This window comes from Accipiter gentilis, chromosome 29, assembly GCF_929443795.1.
Source record: "Accipiter gentilis chromosome 29, bAccGen1.1, whole genome shotgun sequence".
Lineage (NCBI taxonomy): Eukaryota > Metazoa > Chordata > Aves > Accipitriformes > Accipitridae > Astur > Astur gentilis.
The window spans coordinates 7,785,742-7,803,458 of NC_064908.1; the positions used below are offsets into that span (position 1 = coordinate 7,785,742).

Below are 17,717 nucleotides of genomic sequence, written 5' to 3' on the forward strand. Positions count from 1 at the left end.
ATCACCCAAAATCCCTGGAGATGAGAAACCTGCTGAAAGGTTTCCATCTAACTGAAGACAGGCACTTGCAGCAAGGATGGGCTGTAGCAGAGTCCTCTTCCTTGTCAGCCCTTCTCTGCCTGGAGGTCAGTCAGGTGCACGGTCAGGTCTTCCTCCTTCTCAGGAGGCACTAACACTGAGATACCTGGATTGCCCCTCATTGCTCAGCACGTCTTCACACACTTAGCATGCCCCAGCATGGGCAGTTCTTCCATGGAGAAGTAGACAGAAGGCTTGGTCTCCTGTGCTACATGTCACCCCAGTAGACCCAAGGGACTATGTTCTGGGTAGATGAAATCTGCAGAGATTTGAGCTGTGAAACCTGAACTTCTATTGAGGATGTGTAAACAGGTAGGATTTGTTTGCTTGATTCTTGTGCACGTCCTGGCACAGAGGGTGATCCCATTCTGAATGTCGTGGTCCTGATGTAATGTTTTGGGATGAAAGTTTGGTAAAGATATAAGTGAAAAGAGCAGGGGAAATGCCAGGCAAATTGCATTACTGGTCAATGACAGCCCTATGAATAATGCACACACTGTCTCTGTCTAGATGTTGTTGTTGAAAGAATCACTTTTAATTCCTGATAATATATAAAAATCCTTCCTTGCTGGATTTCATATAAACTACTTGATTTCCATAAATAAGATTACTGTCTTACTGCTATCAAATTCAGGCAGGAACTTGGGTATGCATAGCTATATAATGCTGCAGTTTCCATTTCTTCTCCTAACTGTGATGGTTTTTCCTAGTCAAAATACCTTTGCTTTCCGAATGAGGACTTGTGGCATTTTGAACCTCTAGTAAATGTTCTCTAACAACTTCCAATTATTTTTCAAATTTTCCTGTTTAAATTTTTCCTCTTCATCTGTTTCATTCATGATTATTTTTGGCTGTGGGAAGCTGGGTCTTTTGGAGCCTATGAATATTTATTCATTGCTGGTTGAGACTGTTCTGTTTGTACATGGCATGTAATCTGGACACAATTGCTTGCAGCAAGACAACTGTTAACTGTATACAACAGAGTATGGCCTCTGTGTGTGAAAAGCTGTACTACCCCCACTGAATGCTTTGGGTGTCCACACTTCAATGCGGATGTTGACAAAATGGAAAGAGAAAGGCTGCAAGATGGATGCAAGGTCTTGGGTAGCTCAAGCTCCAAAGCTAAAGGATAAAAACTTACTCCAGCTCAGTCTGTAAATGCCTAATGGGGAGGGCAGTTTGGGTAGCTGGGGTCCTTGCAAGTCTAATGAATAGAAACTACAGACAGATGAAGACAAGTTGGAAGACCATTTGAAGTTAAAAACCTATAGTATGATTTCATAATTGTGAGATTTGACCTGTTATGGGAATAATGAACATTGGTATCTTGTCTGGTCTCTAGTCAAGACTGAATGTTCAGAGAAGTAAGTTTGTCTTTGCATATGTGTGTCCACATCAGTATGTACACTCATCTGCAAACTCTTTTCTGAATGCACAGACAGGACTCTGCTCATGACAGTGGCGCCTGAGCACAGCACACTGTCACACAGTGCAGAGGCTCACGTCAGTAAGGTGTTAGGCTGGTCAGCACCACAACCTGTGCACATCACTGGAATTACACTGTAGTATTGGATGCTGATGATTCAGGGTTGCTCCACTGCAGAACATGTGGGCTAGTACATCTGGGAGATGAAAATGTGTCCTTTCAGGGTAGTGCAAACACCTATACTGTAAGAAATTCTCACATTTTGGAAAATACCATTTTTGAAATGTCAATATCATGTATGGTGGTGGCTGCAAGAATTGATACAGTGAAGTCAAAATTTTTCATTTAGACAGATTAAGCTGTAGCAAGTGTTATATATACAGTAAGTACAACACATACATCAAATGTAGCATTAATATTAGTATTTCATGCAACGTAATAATAGTGTTTTGAAGAAACTGTGTTTTCCAACAGAAGCTATTGTGTTGAAAGGAGCAACAGCATAAAAATAACACCTGGAGGTATTTCTCATGGTCAAGTGGAATAAGACCATACAGGTACAATTTACCATGTAGAAATGGCCAACCTCAATATTCTGCTCCGCCCCCCCCCCCCCCCCCGCTCCCATTTTTGGGGCTCCCAAGGGATTCCAGTGGTTTATAATGCTGGTGGTTAACTTTCACACTTTCAGAAGTGGGGCCACTCCTTCACTGACACACAGCCACATGCCAGTCCCTGGGGATTGTGATTGCTGCTGTGTCTGAGTGTGCCTGCTCAGACACATTGGTGCATGATGGGACACCTCAGCCTCTGGGGCAAATTTTTCAGACTTCAATTGCCCAGGCTCATTGCCACCTGAACGGCAATGTGTCTCTGGACTGCAGGAGGCTGTGAGGGGGACCCTGTATACAGAAGGGTGAATGAAGCTCCCTGTCTGCTGGCTCTGCTCCAGGGTACAGTGTTGATTTTTGCATAATGGGTTGGGTACTCTTTTATTTTGGCTTTTGACACATGCACCATCTCAGCCTAAAGGTAATGACCTCAGTCAAGCCCCTAAGCTAGAGTAGCAAACAAACCCTCTCCCAGCATGCAGCCTCCTTCCATCTCAGTCTGTAGCTGCAGTGGGGATTGCTACCAGAGCCACAGGCACCCTGTCCGGTGTCGTGTCCCATCCCCTCCTGCGACCATGCTCTGCCCGTTGTGGCCACTCCATACTTACAGCTCCTCCAGGAAGCGCAGGTGACGGAGAGTGCTGGGCTGCAGCTGGCTAATGTTGTTCATGCTCAGATCTCTAGTGGGGGAGAAAGACAGAAGTTTCTAATCAGTCACACTGTGGTTTGCACAGAATAAACCCCAGGCTCTGTGTCCCCTCTCTGCTAAGAGGGAATATGAGAAGTCCCTGCAAATGGCATTTCAGCATTAGCATCTTAACACAGCCCAAACTCCACCTGCAAATGGATGGAGAGGAGTAACCAGAGAGACACTTGCTCCTTCAGGGTGGTCTGCCTGAGCTTCTCCAGGTTATGGAGCAAGTTAGGACATTTCCTAGCAGCATAAGCAGTATTAGTGTCTCACAATTTTTGGAGAGTGAACAGGAAGCCCAGTGATGCTGGAGTAGGACAGTATGTCCTTGGGCCCAGAAGTATCTTTCTGTGACCACTGGTCGTGCCAGCCACCACAGGGAGCTTTTCCAGTATGTGGATAGACAGCTGCTTTTGAGGAGAGAGCGAGCCATGGAAGAAGGTGTACGTCCTATTGGGCAGGCCTGCTCTAAGCAGGAAAACATAAACAACATGCCAGGAATGAGGGACGGAGGTTGGCTCTGTGGGTGACAAACTCTGAGTTTAGGGGGTAGGAGGAATGTGTCTGATTGTGCTTGGATCAGCCTTTGCCATCTCCAGCTAGAGGCTCACGTCCTGTCTGCTTAGGGTCTGACAGACCCTCCCAGAGGAGACTGTGTCATGACCCAAGGGGTTCAGGGGGTGTGCTGAGTCTTAAGCCTTTGGCACATTACTGAGTCACTGTGAGCTGCCCACTGCAGATTTGTGATCATCTTAGGATATAAGAGTAGCAAAGTCTGCAGCAAATGGTGCATTAGACAAGATGGTAGCTGGAAAAAACAAGGATGCTTCTGGGCTCTGAGGCTCTTCAGGAGGTCTGATACTCGAGAGCTGCCACCCTGCCCTCATGAGTAGCTGCATGTGAGGAAAACTGTGCTTGTGATGCAAGTCTAGAGCAAGCTGTGTCCGGGTGACTGCAAGTGAGCATTGATTTTTACAACTATGAGGAAAGATGAGGCTGAATTAAAAGCTGGTGTGGTTAAAACCAATGGGAATGGACAGGACATATACCCTACTGCACAAAGCAATCTTAGTCAAATGTCATCTGAGGCACTGGGTAGACTCATGTGAGGCAGAAGGGACTATTTTTGGTCATTGTGTATAGACAGGACACCGCTTGGCTCCTTCAGACTACTTAGACTAAGTGGCAGAGGCAGACAGGTGTTTCTCTTGTAATGTGAAAATAGGGAGGCACAACATAAAAATGAATGCATTTTACTTTACTCTTTCCTCCTGTGAAACTCACAAACTTGTGAGCATAAGGAAGGATGTGCTCCCCCCCTGCCAATGTCAGTGGGAACTCGCGTTGGACAAATGAATGGAGCAAGGAGGCTTGTGCCAAGGATGAGGACTGAAGCATGAAGGAGAAAATTCCTGCAGCACAACCCAGCCATACAAAAGGCACCTTGTATGCAGGATCTCAGTTAAAATGATGCTGTGCTGTGCAGATGGGAGCAGACTCAAGATGTGAGACTGCAGGTCACGTATCAAATGCCCTGGAGCATCACAGGCTGGCTTTGGGCTCTGGGTAGGAAATTGCTTCAGTGGAAAATAGGTTTGTTGAAAAAATTACTGAAATTCCTTTGTATTCTTCAGTGAGAAAATTCCCAAGTTCTGCTAGTAAAAAGGCTTAAAAAGTTTGGGGGTGTAGTCTTCTTCGTTTTGTACCATTTTCCACAAAAAACTTCACCGCTTTCTGACCAGATCTATTTGGCATCAGTGGAGGTAGGTTACACCTAGACAGTGTCTAAAGCCTGCCTTTACAGTTTCTCTGGAGATATGTCCTGGGACAAAACTGTGCAGTTTCATGAGCCCTATTTGAAGATACTCCTGGCAAAGTTTGTTGGGTTTTTGTTTGTTTGTTTGTTTGTTTAATATATAACTTTCTCCTCTCCAAAAAAGTGGTGGAAAAATCCCCAAAAGACTTATGAGAATTCAAAATTCTGTTTTCAGAATGAATAAAAAAATAAAGTTATAATCTGCATTGTTCTGTGTGCAACGCTGCATTCTATATTTGGATGATCCCAGGATACAATAGAAGGGTTAAAATATTATTTTGTGCCGCTTCTATTTTTATTTTTAAATCCCTAAGGGCAGTTGCTACTTAGCACCCATCAAACCATCTTTTTTTCCTACATCAAAGTGTCTCCTGTTTATGTTGTAATGAATCAGTCTGATGTTTTGACATGTTGTGAAACAATGTAAAAATAACGAAAAATAACGTAAAATGAAAGGCTATGAAACAAAACGCAGATCTGAAACACCCAAGATCTCCTTGAAACTCTGAGGTATATTCTTTAAGTTGCCTTCTGCTGGCAGTGTAGGGAATACTCCTTGCTCACTGCGGGACACACTTCTCAAACCTCATTGAACTGCATTTTGGGTGCCCAGTCCTTTCCTGGGCATGATGGGGACAGCCACCTGTCCCGTAGCCTTGGGTGAACCAGCATTGTAGGGATATGCAGACCCTCAGCATCACGGCAGTATGTGGCTGGTGGCAATGGGGAGGTCAAAGGTGTTTTGACCCCTTCTTTCCTCCCCCTTGATCCATATCCTGAAGAGGAACAATATACACTGGCTTCTGAAGGAATCTTCCAAAAGCCAGAGAAGAAATACCATTACCCTATCACTCTGACATCCTTACAGCTCCACCTCATGTGGCTTTTCTTTAAATGCCCCACTCCCCTCCCTCTTGCCCTCTTGCACCCCTGGGGCTCCTGGCCATGGACGGGTCTGAGGAAAGGGGCTCTCTCCCACCATCTCTTGAGGCAGTAAAGAAAAATCCAGGCCTGATTTCCAAGGCTATTGCATGGGGAACATTTAAGGTCATTTTATTTAAAACTCACTGATGTTTTGGGTGTTTGGATGCTGTGGTGGTTTGCAGTCCTGCAGGACTCGAGTGCAACACAGCTACACTCACAATACTGAAAAGGGAAGGCCCATAGTACAAACCCTGGTAGTGGTGTGCTAGCTAATGAACAGTGGGGCAAGTATGGTGCCAATGACTCAGCTCTACCATCAACTCTGCAGCGTGATATCCCATAGGGGCCCCACACCAGCTCCCCTAGAGCACCTGGCTTGGTGTGGTGGAGTTCCTGGACTAGCCATGGTATAAGGACAGCATGGAGGGGATGGTGCAAGGACAGATGGTGTGAAGGAAGAACGAGTTCCTCCAAGGTCTGGAAATGAACTTCCTGAGCACAGTCCTGGACCCAGTGATTTTGCTAGCCACAAAAGTACGAGATGTTTCTCCACAGACTGTCCATGCTTGTGTGAAAGCTGAGGCACAGGATTCTTGCCTGAAGTGTTGTGGGGGTAAATATTTGACTTATTACTCACATAAAGATGTTGTTGACTTGTTGCTGTGTTTTCCTAAGCCTCATGCTTTTCCTTTTAGTAAGGTTCCTTGTGTTATGTATGTTCCAACTGCATGCAAGAGTGGAAATGCTTCCTGTCAGAGTAATCAGAGAAGCTATTTATCTCTTCAAGTGTTTGGGGGTGGTTACTTCAGCCAGCCACATTTAATTTTGAAAGGAACCCATGGTATTTGAACCTTGTTGGATTTTTTTTTTTTCAGCAACATCTGGCAGAAGGATTAGGAATTCATGGACTAAATGGATTAGGGACTCCTCTGACCTTTCTCAGTGCTGTTACTGACTTTGACTTTCCAAAATAGCTCTCTCTTTTGATTGGTTAGCATCCAGTGGAGTCAAACAAGTGTTGGGTCACTCATATCTAAGCACGGCTATTGTAATTTGCACTGGGAAACCACTACAAAGATGGGGATCGTACTATAGCAGACATTATAAAAATGCACAAAGAACATAATTCAAATTCAAAAGTCTCTTAAACTGTAAAAGAAATTAGAAAGGTAGGAGAGGAAATGGGGTGCTACAGCTTCACCCAGGCTTGCAGTATAGGACCAGCAGAGGAACTGTCCAGATTCTTGCCTTTGAGTTCATGACACTGCACTGGTGTACTGGGACAAGCCATCCGTCTCCTGTCCCAGAGCTCCTGTGTTCCTCTTTTCCCAGTGACTAGCCTGTCCGTCCTCTCTGCAAGCTACCAAATAAAAGCAGGAAACCTTTCGCTGTCAAATCATTTTGCATGGCTGTGGTCTGAAATGCTAACAGTAAAGTGAACTACTCTATTACTCCCAGAACTGAAACTCTGTTCTGGTATCACCCCATTTACCCATGAAGCAATGTCTTTTAAGGCCTCTTGCATTAGGTGTTGGAATTACCTATGCTTTCAAATGGCACTCCACCAAAGCCATCATGGCTATAATTAGTGTGATTTAACATCCCCCCCTTCCCCAACTAATTCTAAACATTTATCGTAAGCATTTCTAACTTGTACCTGCAGGAAAACTGAGACACAGTTCATGGAAACTGAGCTCATGTGATTCAGCCTCAGACCTTACAACTCCTCTGGCCCTCGAGGGGTTCCTTAAATTATTTGCTTTGATGTCGCCTTCTTTCATGAACAACCTTTGATTATTCACTGATTAGCTGATCTTCCTTACCAAAAAATGATGTGACACACAGCATGCTTTGGGTATCCCAGTAGGACTGTCTGCCATGCTCTCTACCAGTGCTATGAGACAGTTACCACAGTGTTTTAGTTCAGGGATGATATGAGCTTTAAAGATCAAAAGAATTTATCTTTGGCATAATTGCTCAGGCAGGTGTGATGCAGGCTGTGGTGCTGGTGCTCTGAAACATGGAGCTATGAATGTCCCTGCAGAGCAGCACAGTCCCAGCAACTCAGCTCTGGTGAAGGCACCTGTGGGACCTTGTAGAAGTGTGTGCTCTTAGGCCAAAAGGGAAGGTTTTTTTATGCTACAATATGTGGGTCTGCATGAAGGGCACCCTGAGATACTTGCCCAAGATAGGCCTGAGCAATACCCCCAGGACTTACCTCTAGGGACAGCAGATTGAAGTGTCTCACACAAACTCAAAGTGTCTAAAAGTTGCCCACAAAACTGGGGTGAGATGAACCCTGCCCGTCACCCCTGAAGCTCCTGTTATACCTCTTCCCAGACCATAAGCAAAGTGTTTCCCCAGAGATGCACTCTAATGTGAATTAACACAAGCAGAAGTCAACAGACCTAAAGCCACGCTAGAGTAGCACAATGAGATTATGTCTGCTCAGTCAGGAGGGTCTGAAGGTGAAATCTGCAGTGATACAGTTTTGGCTGAGGACACGCACATAGCCTTCAGAGCCAGATGTGCATCTGGCTCAAGATCTGCAAAGTGCACATGACCAGTAGAGAGGTATTGCTCTCCTGGAAGCCATCACAGGACTAGATTTCCTAAAGACAGAGCAGCTCCTAACTGTGCATGAGAGAGGACATTGCCCAGCCATCTCTCTCTGTACTCCGGAGGGGCAGAAAGTCTGGTCACTAACTTCAGTCTCCTGAGGTGCTCTCCATGGGTCCCTCTGTTACTCAGCATGATGAGAACACTGTGTCCTCCTGCCATGAGAGCTGGGGGAAGTAGCTGCCTTCAAGCAGATCTTTGATCTACAAGGTTTCTGTTTGCTCACAGTGTGTGCTTCAAGGGGCAGACCTTCAGGGAGTCAGCAGCAGGGTACTCTATGGTCTTCTGGCTTCTTTCATACCTCAGTGAAATCCCATGCATGTGGCAACAGCTGGAAGTGATGACAGACATTGCCCAAGCCACTGGACAGGTTTTTCAGTATTTAGGGAAATGGACCTTGTGCTCCTCTTTTGTAAGGAGACAGGGTCACCCCAAAGAACATATCTGACTGCTGTCCTCAGGTTTTGAGCCTACAGGAAGCTAACAAGAATCCCAAATGGTGGCTGTCTTCTCAAGCCCTAAATTGCTCCACTACATGAATATCTTCGCGTTTTTCAAGATGTTCAGGATATTAATATGCTCTCTTCCCAGCACAGGCTCAAGCTAGCTCTTCTCAGCATTGATGCTGAACACATGGATTCCTGGACCATAAAAAAGACCTTCCTTACACTCAGGCAGTTAAGCAGAAATTTTTATGATTGTGGGGAGAAGCTAATGACCTGGTATCCTCTTGATTAAATAATTGCACAATTATAGCATTAAGGTCTCCCAGTCCAGCACTCTGATTTCTGTGGAAACTCTACAAACTAGACCAAAATTCCCATCCTTATCCTGGAAAGGTCCAACACTAGATCTGTTCTTGCAAGGCATGAAACACTCTTGTCTCTCTGAAATCACTAAGAGATGAGCAATGTCTCTACCTATCTTCTGGCCACTCTCATTAGCATCCAGTAAAAAACGTACAATTACACCACCTTTAGAAAAGAAGCCCAAAGGCAATAAATGATGGTTTTAGAAATTCTTCAGATTATACTGGAGTGATTCATAAAGGTTCCTGTTATCTCCTTTCCTCTTTATCTTGAAATCTCCGAGGTCACCACAAAACGCCTGAATTGCTTGGGGTAAAGCTGGGGCTGAAGATAGAATAGTACTTGAAGCCATAGAACCAGCTGAAATTTTTCCTAAAAGCCTGCAGGTTGAAAACTACACTAAAGTTAGTCTCCATAAAGAAAGGAGAAAGGGAAGATAAAGAGATCAAAGCAGTAAGAGCTCATTTGCATTACACCATATCTGGAGGCACCAGCCCTGCTTCAATTCCATATCACTGCAATAGGCAAGAGCAGAACGTGTTTCTACTCCCACCTCTCCATGTTTGAAAATATATCAGTCATCTTAGATCATCCCCCATGTGTAGGCCCTATCCGAGATCTCCACAATGTTTCAATAATAAAGACTCAGCCAAGGCCAGTTTTGCCAGGGTGAGATTAAGCCCATCCCTGCATCAGCAGGTCTTCAGAAGTCTGGTCTGTGCAGTGAGTAGCAGTGACCTACAGCAAGCACAACTCTCATGCCGCTCTGGCTACTCCACTTTCAGCTCCTCCTGTAGCTGCCCTGTCTCTGCACCATGTTACGTGCCCTCCATGCAGGAGAGCAGAAAGGGGCTGAGCAGAGCAGTAATGCATTACTGCTCCTGGGAATGGTCAATGTGAGAACAAGAAATAACTTTTAGAAACCCTCTGCCAGGACAAGGCTGTCAATTAATATCACCTCATCCCAGGGCCCACAGGGTCTGCCAGGGGAAGGGCTCTCCCTTGACAGCAGACGAGAAAGGAAGGTGTGGGGTACACAGCCAAGGGTAGATTACTTGGCAGAAGAGGCTGCAGCCACATGGAGGACACATGTCTGAGAAGCAGCAAGGAGCTGCCTCCAGAAGCCACCGTGCTGTGGGGCAGAGATGAAACTTGGATCAGAACATGAGGACACTTTTTCCCAAAAGGCAAAATGTGAATCTTGCTGAGTGTGGTCCTAGAGGTTTTTCTCATGGGGTCCGTCTCCTGGCTGCAACTGTCCTAGTTGCCAGCGGAAAGTCTGCATGGTGATAAAAGGGGAAAGCACTTGTGCTGTGACAGGGCAAGGAGAAGATGGCTTGTCTTCCTGGATATAGCTCTTATGTGTATGATGGACATTAACATCTTCTGGCCTACAGGTGTACAAGTACCCTTGTGCTTCCAGTGCCCATTAGCACAGAGCTGCTTCAACTGGAGCAGGGGAGTCTCATATACCAAACTGAGGGGGAGGCTCATGGAGCCTCCTCCCAGCTCCTCTGCTTTCACCTTCCAGACAGACCAGTCAGTGCAGAAGGCTGCTTTGGATGGGATGTTGGGCAAGGACCATATTTCTCATTTCTGATACCATTCTGCAAGCTCATGCTTTTGGTGACTCCCATGAAACAGAAGTCCAAAAATAATTGGTTTGGGTTGATCAAAATAATAAGAAATGTGGGGTTTTTTGTTTGTTTGTTTGTTTTTTGTTTTGTTTTTTTTTTTTTTTTTTTGTTTTTGTTTTTTTTTGGTTGTTGTGTTGTGGTTTGGTTTTTTTTGTTTTCCTCTCCATCTTTGACATTAAAAGTAATCATCTCAGAAAGGACATTCTAAAGCAAAAATAATTTGAAAAGAAATTACTTTCTACCCTGGAAGTGTCCAAGCAAGACTACTCAGCCTCTTTAAAACTCTTTTTATGGTTTTTTATTGCCTCACATAATGGGATTTAGAGCTGGCTAGTGTTGGAACTGGGTCAACATGAACTTTTTCCTTAGTGTGAGCACATCAAAACCTAAAGAACCTCTAAACTAAAAAGAAATATTGGGGCATGAATGAGAGCAAGGAACATTTTTTTTAAAGCAAGAAAAATGAGATTGCAAGCAAATGTCCTTTCTACCCACTGTGTCCTTTGGAGCAGCCCCAGCTCAGTAATGTCCTGACTTTTAGCAACTAAATGGTCTCCACTAGATCCTGGAAAGAGCCTCACATTCCCTTATGTCCTGAGTGTGGGTTTGTTCCCCACCCTTATCCAGGTCTCTGCTGGGTTCTGGCTCCCCACACACTGGGCTCTTTGGGAACAGACCTAGACATTCTCATGGCAAATGAAACCTCTCACTCTGCTGGAGTAGGTGTCCTCTTAACACCCAGAACAGCTACCAGGGAAAGGTAAACACAGGAGCATCTTCCTCTTTGCTGCCCAGCCAAAGCCTTTTGAATGAGATAATGAGCAGTAAACAGCAAACAAATACAATTGGTGCATCCGTCACATTCCCCACACAAATGTCCTTGAAATCAACTGAGTCATAGAAATATTGTGTTTTCAAGTTGGCATCTTCTGCTTTGATTAAGGCAGGATATTTATGAAAACAAATGTGTTGAGAAACTCTTACCCAGCTCTGCTCTGGGACACTAGCCACACTCGCCCGAGGCCTGGCTGGGGGGCATGGTGCTGTGTCCCAGAAAGAGCAATGCAGAAGGGTAGAAAGCAGGTCAAGGCAAGCCAAGGTTAGTTGTAAGCCACAAGGCTGTTCTAGGGAGCCAGAAACTCCATAGTAGAGACACTTGCCAGCAGACTGGAGCTGTTCTGCAAACTGCAGTGCCTGAGAAGGAAGCTTGTTTATTATGGTCTGCTCTGCCTGCTCCAGGCTCCTGCCCAGCACCTCCAAGAAGACCTCTGTGGGCAGTTTGTGTAGTGTGCACAAGACTGTTTTTATTTCAGCACAGTAAAGGGCTTTGCAGCCCTCCTGTGCCACTTGCACTAACATGGGAGGAAGTGGTGGGAGCACAACGGTTGAACCCCTGTTGGAGCTCACATGCTGGGAACAGAAGTGAATTGCTTTGGAGATATTCCTGGAAGAGAAAATAATCCACCTAGAAAGCATGGCTTGATGGACTGTACCAAAAAAGCAGACACTGAAGGAGCAGATGGATCATAGAGGGAACAGGGTCTAAGGAACTGAGTTGGTGTACAGGTGAAGATACCAGAAATCCTCTGTTTGGCAAAGTGATATGTGAGGAGACGTGTGACAAAGAAGATGACACTGGTTTGATGCACTAGGAGGATGTAGTTTTTAGCTACAAATTGCTGGTAAAGAATTTTGTAGAGTCCCCCTATAAAGGCAAAAGACAAAGATACAAGACAAATTAATGGAGGATAAATCTACCTGTGACTATTCAGCATGATTTTTCTAATGCTACAACAGGCTCACGAGTGCCTAAACCATGCCTAGGACCTGGGGCATGGGGGACAAACCAGGTTGAAGGCAATGCAGAAGAAGAGGTTCTTGCAAGTTGTCTTGTTGCTCCCAGTGGCTCTTCGTGAATTCACATGAGCAAACACCCAACAGCGACAGCCTGGCTGTGCTGGATGCCAGCTTTCAGCTGGCCAGCTTTCATTTTGGGCCAGTATGGGTGGAAACTCCCGTGGCCCAAGTGCTTCGTGAGTATGTCCTTGACTGGGACTGGCTTTCAGACTACCAGCTTGGTACCGCGGCCTGATTCAGAGCACTTGCTGCAAGCTCTGGTTCTCCTTTTAGGAGCAGGCTGAGGTGAAGCTAGCGTGTTCTGCACACACATGCCATAGACATGCTTCCAACTGCATATCAGGGGCACAAACAAACACTGTTATTCACATCCTTCCGTTGATTGCACAAGGTCTGCACAAAGTGCATTTGGCCCCAGATATCAGCTGGAAGTCTAAGCAGAGGCAGTATTTGAATTAGGGAAAAAAAGGTCTCTGAATACTGAATTCCACCTCTGCTTGAGACTTGAAAGCCCTGCTGGACTCTTTCTAAGGTGCCCACAGTTAATTTCTGCACATGAGATACCCCTGCACATCTGGGCCAGAGCAGCCACCTCTGTCCTGTTTCTCTTCATTGCACTCATCCTCCCTTTACTGCCAACTTCTGCCCCACTCCCCCCACCCCCCAGGGTTGTTCAGGAATCCCTGACCGCTGATGCCAATCATCTCCAGCCCCACTCCATTTACTTTCACACCCACTGAAAGGAGATGGCAGAACCCATCCTGGCGGGCAGGAAACTGATAGCCTGTAATTGACCAGAAGTGTACGTGAACCTGCTGGTTTCTTTCACTTTGAGGGGATCTGGCAACACGTGGTTATTTCTGTTAGCTCTCTGGCTGGCAAGAAATTATAGAAAGGATCTGGCAGACTGTATGGTCACAGACGGTGTGTGAGTTCTACCTGAGCAGGGGGCAAAAGCTGCTGAGATGGGGAAAAACTGGGGCAAGGCACTACTGGAAGAGCACTGGGCCAGGCTGCCTCTTCCCCTGCAACTCATATGTTGAGGGGGTTACACCAGCTCATGTATGGGGCAGAATCTGATCCCAAAGTCCATAGACTAGCAAATAAAGCAGTACACGTGAACTAGCATGTTGGAGGAAATGCACTACTGAATCTCTGTGGAGTTTGTGTCTGTTACTAACTGGAAGAAGCAGGCAAACTTTGGAAATATTTTACAGGAGACAAATTCTGATATATTTTTTAGTTGAAAATGTCAGAATGGCTGATTGAAATGCTTTATGCTGACATCAAAACATTTCATTCACTAAAAGCCAAGCCATGACAATGCAATATTTAATGACAGACAACACCTGCACGTATTAACCTGAGGCTGAATTTGAAAAAAAACAGAGGTAGAATGAAACCCCAATTGAAACAAAATCCTTCACTTCAGATTCAAATGTCTCCAATATGTTTTCATTCAAAAATTTTGATGACATCTGTGTGTTGCCTGGAAACTTTTGCATTTGATGAAGAGCAGTTTTTGCTCTAGGAAACTGTTTCTCAGAGAAAAACCTGGCTTTCCTGCAGATCATAAGCAGATCCTTTTGCAGCTCATGAGCAAGCTACTAGCATGGGACCCTGCAGGGTGCCAGGCACTACCACTGTGGGAAACCTGGTCTTGGTGCTGCACTGTGTTTAGACACAGAAGACATTGCCTGAACAGCTGTTCCCCATCTCCCCCCGATGGAAATATGATGAGTTTCTGTATTTCACTGGCACACTGCTTTGAAGCCATCTGTGTTATCTCCAGGGCCCCGATCTGAAAACCCATGTGCTAGGACAGAGAGGTGGTTCAAGTGTCAGGGAGAGACCAATGTACAAACAAAGAGCTGGCAGAGGGAGTAAGGCTTGGCATTCAGAGACTTTTACATGGGCTTCCTCCCCTTGCATGTGACCTCTTGGACTTGCCAAATGTTAGTGCTGCAGCTGTGTCTGCATCATTCTCGCAAAGAACAGGAATCCAGTTACTCAGGTATGGAGGCTTGTACCTGATTTGGCACTTCTGACCAATCCTCTAAAGTTCGTGGAAAAGCACAAGAGGTTTGCTGGCCAGAAATAATAGGAAAAACTTCGATGAGAAGCCTGTGCTTTCCTGCCTGTGATTCCTCAGAGCAGACTGTTAGCTCCAGTGATAACAGGTTTCTTCTATACAGAAGGTGAAAAAAGATCTTAGGTCAGAGGAAAATGAGCACTTAAAGTGCCAGATGCAAGCTGATGGCTTTATGCCCAAATCCTTGACCTCAAGGAGAGGGAGTGCTTCTCTAATACTTGTTAGAAACCTCTGTGAAGACAAAGCATGCAGATCTCCAAAAGTCAAGGTCCCAAGTGGGATTTATCCAGGGAAGGTTGTGTTGGGGGCAGAGGCTCTCCTGTTAGCACAGCCTGGCCAAGAGGTGAGAAGCCCCATCTCCATCTTGATTGCATGTAGCACCTTGCCCTACACCAGCATCCTCGCACCGTCATGCTGCAGCCAACCCTGAACTCCCCCTGTGCCCAAGATCATGTTTACCTCAATGGCTTCCATGGTCTGTTGAAGCCAGCCAAGCTGCTTTCCAGACTCAGCTCTCCTGAAAGAGCCCTTGTACCTTGTTTTGCTTTAAGCACTGCTTGCACCTGTGTAGATTCCCACTACCCTTGTAAGTGCTTTGCTGTGGGGTGGTCAGGATTGCAGCTCAGGTCCCTGCAAGGTCTGGACCGCTACAAAGAACTTGGTAGGGCTGTAAGCATGGAGTGCATGTGAGGCATATGCACGATCTTGTGACAAGCTGTGGAGAATGTGAGAAACACCAGTCTCAACCTGCAAGCAGACGCAGCAGTGATGAACATAGCCTCCTTGACTCTGAACTGCTGCTCAAAGGCCAGGAGCCGTGTCAACCTGGGAGCTGGCAGGAGGGACCAAGGGAGGCAGTGCTTTGTCTTGAGAAACAGTCCCCAGAAACACTCAAGTGCTGGCCCTTCCCATGTGTGGTTTGGAAAGACTGTAATGTGGAAGCCTGTGTTTAAATGGCACTTTCTAAACACTCCCAGCCACCACGACCAACCAGCAAAGACAATTCAGTGTCATAAACAACCGAAAGAGCCAAGGCTGTGTTCTCATGCCTGAAATGGGTGGAAGGCTCAGTTCTGGTGTCTCTGGCGACACTGCTCTAGCCAGCTCTGGTGCCAGCTGTGTTGCAATGCTGGCGGATAGATGTGAGAAGGTGGGCTGCTCTGAATGTTCCCATTTGGCTTGTGGTGTGCTGTGAGGCAAAGTTTCTCCTCAAGCATCACTGCCCTGCTCTTACAAGTGCTGCTTTCAGAGCCACCCTGTGAACTTGAGCTTGGGCTTGCCCCTGGAGAGCAGCAACATGAGGGGAGCTGGGATCAGCTGAGAAACCAAGCCCTGACACCAGAGTGCTGATTTAGTGTCAGCACTCTACCTTTCCTTGGCTATTGCTATTTTCAAGCAGAACAAGCTACAGCTTTTCTTTTTGGCCCATGTGACTCATATTATTTGGGCATCAGCTCCCCCAACAAGGACACAACTCCCATGCTGCCTGGGTTGTATTTCAAATGGGTTAAAAATCTCTTAATCCAGCTACTAATCTAGATGTGAGGCATTGGGCTGGCTCTCACTGTAGGTTTTTTTCATAGGCACTAATCACCTGGGTACAGTGAGCACAACACTTCACTTGCCCAGTACAGCAAGTGCTTACCCTGCACAGGCACCAGCAGTGTTGGGGAAGGGAGTGTGCTTTGCATCCTCAGGCTTTGCCCCAGCTGAGGCCGTGGCTGCCCAGCATTTGCTGCTGTCAGGTCATGCTAGCATTAGGAATTGTGTGCCTGTCCCCTCTGCTCTGGAGCAGAGAACCCTAAAAAGCTGAGGGATGTTGGAGCTGGGGTGCTGGCAGCGGGCAGAAGTGTTGAATTCTGTAATTTGACAACTGCCAGAGAAAACCACTGTTTTAGCTGTGTGTTATCCCCAGATTTTCACCTGTGCCTTCAAAGCTGGGGTGCAGCTGCCAGTACTGCTGTACTGTAAAGAATTATGTGGGGTCTGTCTGTCCAGACTCAGCCCCCCACCAGGGCAGGATCCAAACAGCAGCTGCTTCATCCAGCCAACGAGGACCTTGTCTGCACTGACCCACAGCCATCTAAACAGGGACCCTGTGGCACCCTGGCATTCACCTTAGCTTCCAGCCACCATGCTAGGGATCTCCCATGTGTCTTGTGTTGTATCTGCCCTCCACAGGGACATCTGAGATACCACAGGCTATCTTAGATTGCACTTAAAGCCCCTGAGTGGGGAACTGCATCCAGCCCCAAATGACTTTGGCAAATCTTTGGCCAAACAAACAGCGATGGTTGTGTTCAGCCCAGAGCTGGCAGAGAGACCTCTGAGTTGTCTCTCTTGTCTTTCATATGCTTTGGACCCCAGCAGACAGGTCAGCAGGTCCTCCTCTGAGCAGAATGACTGAGAGACATGAGAGAAGGCGGAAAAGAGTTGTAGGGGAATAACAACACTGTGCCTGTGCATTTTATCACGGATGCAGGTGCCCTGTTACATTGTGAAGGCTTGTTCACCAGCAGAGAGGTGTATTGCAAGGATACAGGATGCTCCTAATTGCCTGCCCTGCCCAGAGGGAAGCAGCCTATTGCAATGATGGGGCAGCAGAACCTCCCTTAAGGTTTGCAATTTGCTTTTTAAATCTGGTTTGTGGCACTACTTCAGTCATGACTGACTGTGAGAAGCTGTTGTTGAGATAGAGGACTACCTGTGCTGGGAATTTCAAAGAAACTTAAGTAAGGCCCTGAAAATTGCAAACACCAACAACAGAACATCTGCAGAGCGGCTGCCTCGAGATGAGAAAATCATGTCATAACCTAGCACCTGCTTAGTAATGAGACAGTGTCCAGGCTTTGCTTTTCAGCTCACTCATCTTGGAGACGGTGTGCATTGTGCCAAAACAAGTCAGAGAAGGAACAATCACGTCATGACAAGGCTGAATATATTTAATGCACTCAAGCAGGAACGGAAGGCAATAATTCACTCCAGAGCAGGACTAGCTTGGGATGGTCTGGCACTGCAGATGATTTATATTTAGAGTTGGGCTTGGCAGGTGCTTTTATGGAACAGAAGTTTGGTTTTCTATTGTATTCAACCTGTCCCAAAAATAGTTTAAACTATTCTGCTTTGTGGCATGGCCAACTATTAACTATCTCAGCTG

The 17,717-nt window shown here is 46.2% G+C and overlaps 1 protein-coding gene and 1 long non-coding RNA gene across 12 annotated transcripts in view; one reads left to right on the forward strand and one right to left on the reverse strand.

Moving 5' to 3' along the window:
* The window catches only part of LOC126052411 (uncharacterized), a 151,951-nt gene that overhangs the window by 106,669 nt on the left and 27,565 nt on the right, over nt 1–17,717 (forward strand). The gene's annotated exons all lie outside the window — the stretch shown is intronic.
* The window catches only part of LGR6 (leucine rich repeat containing G protein-coupled receptor 6), a 157,027-nt gene that overhangs the window by 92,590 nt on the left and 46,720 nt on the right, over nt 1–17,717 (reverse strand). For all 3 annotated transcript variants that reach the window (XM_049833015.1, XM_049833016.1, XM_049833014.1), the window contains one exon: nt 2,724–2,795. In XM_049833015.1, coding sequence (XP_049688972.1) covers nt 2,724–2,795 — 72 coding nt within the window. The remainder of the gene's footprint in view (nt 1–2,723; nt 2,796–17,717) is intronic.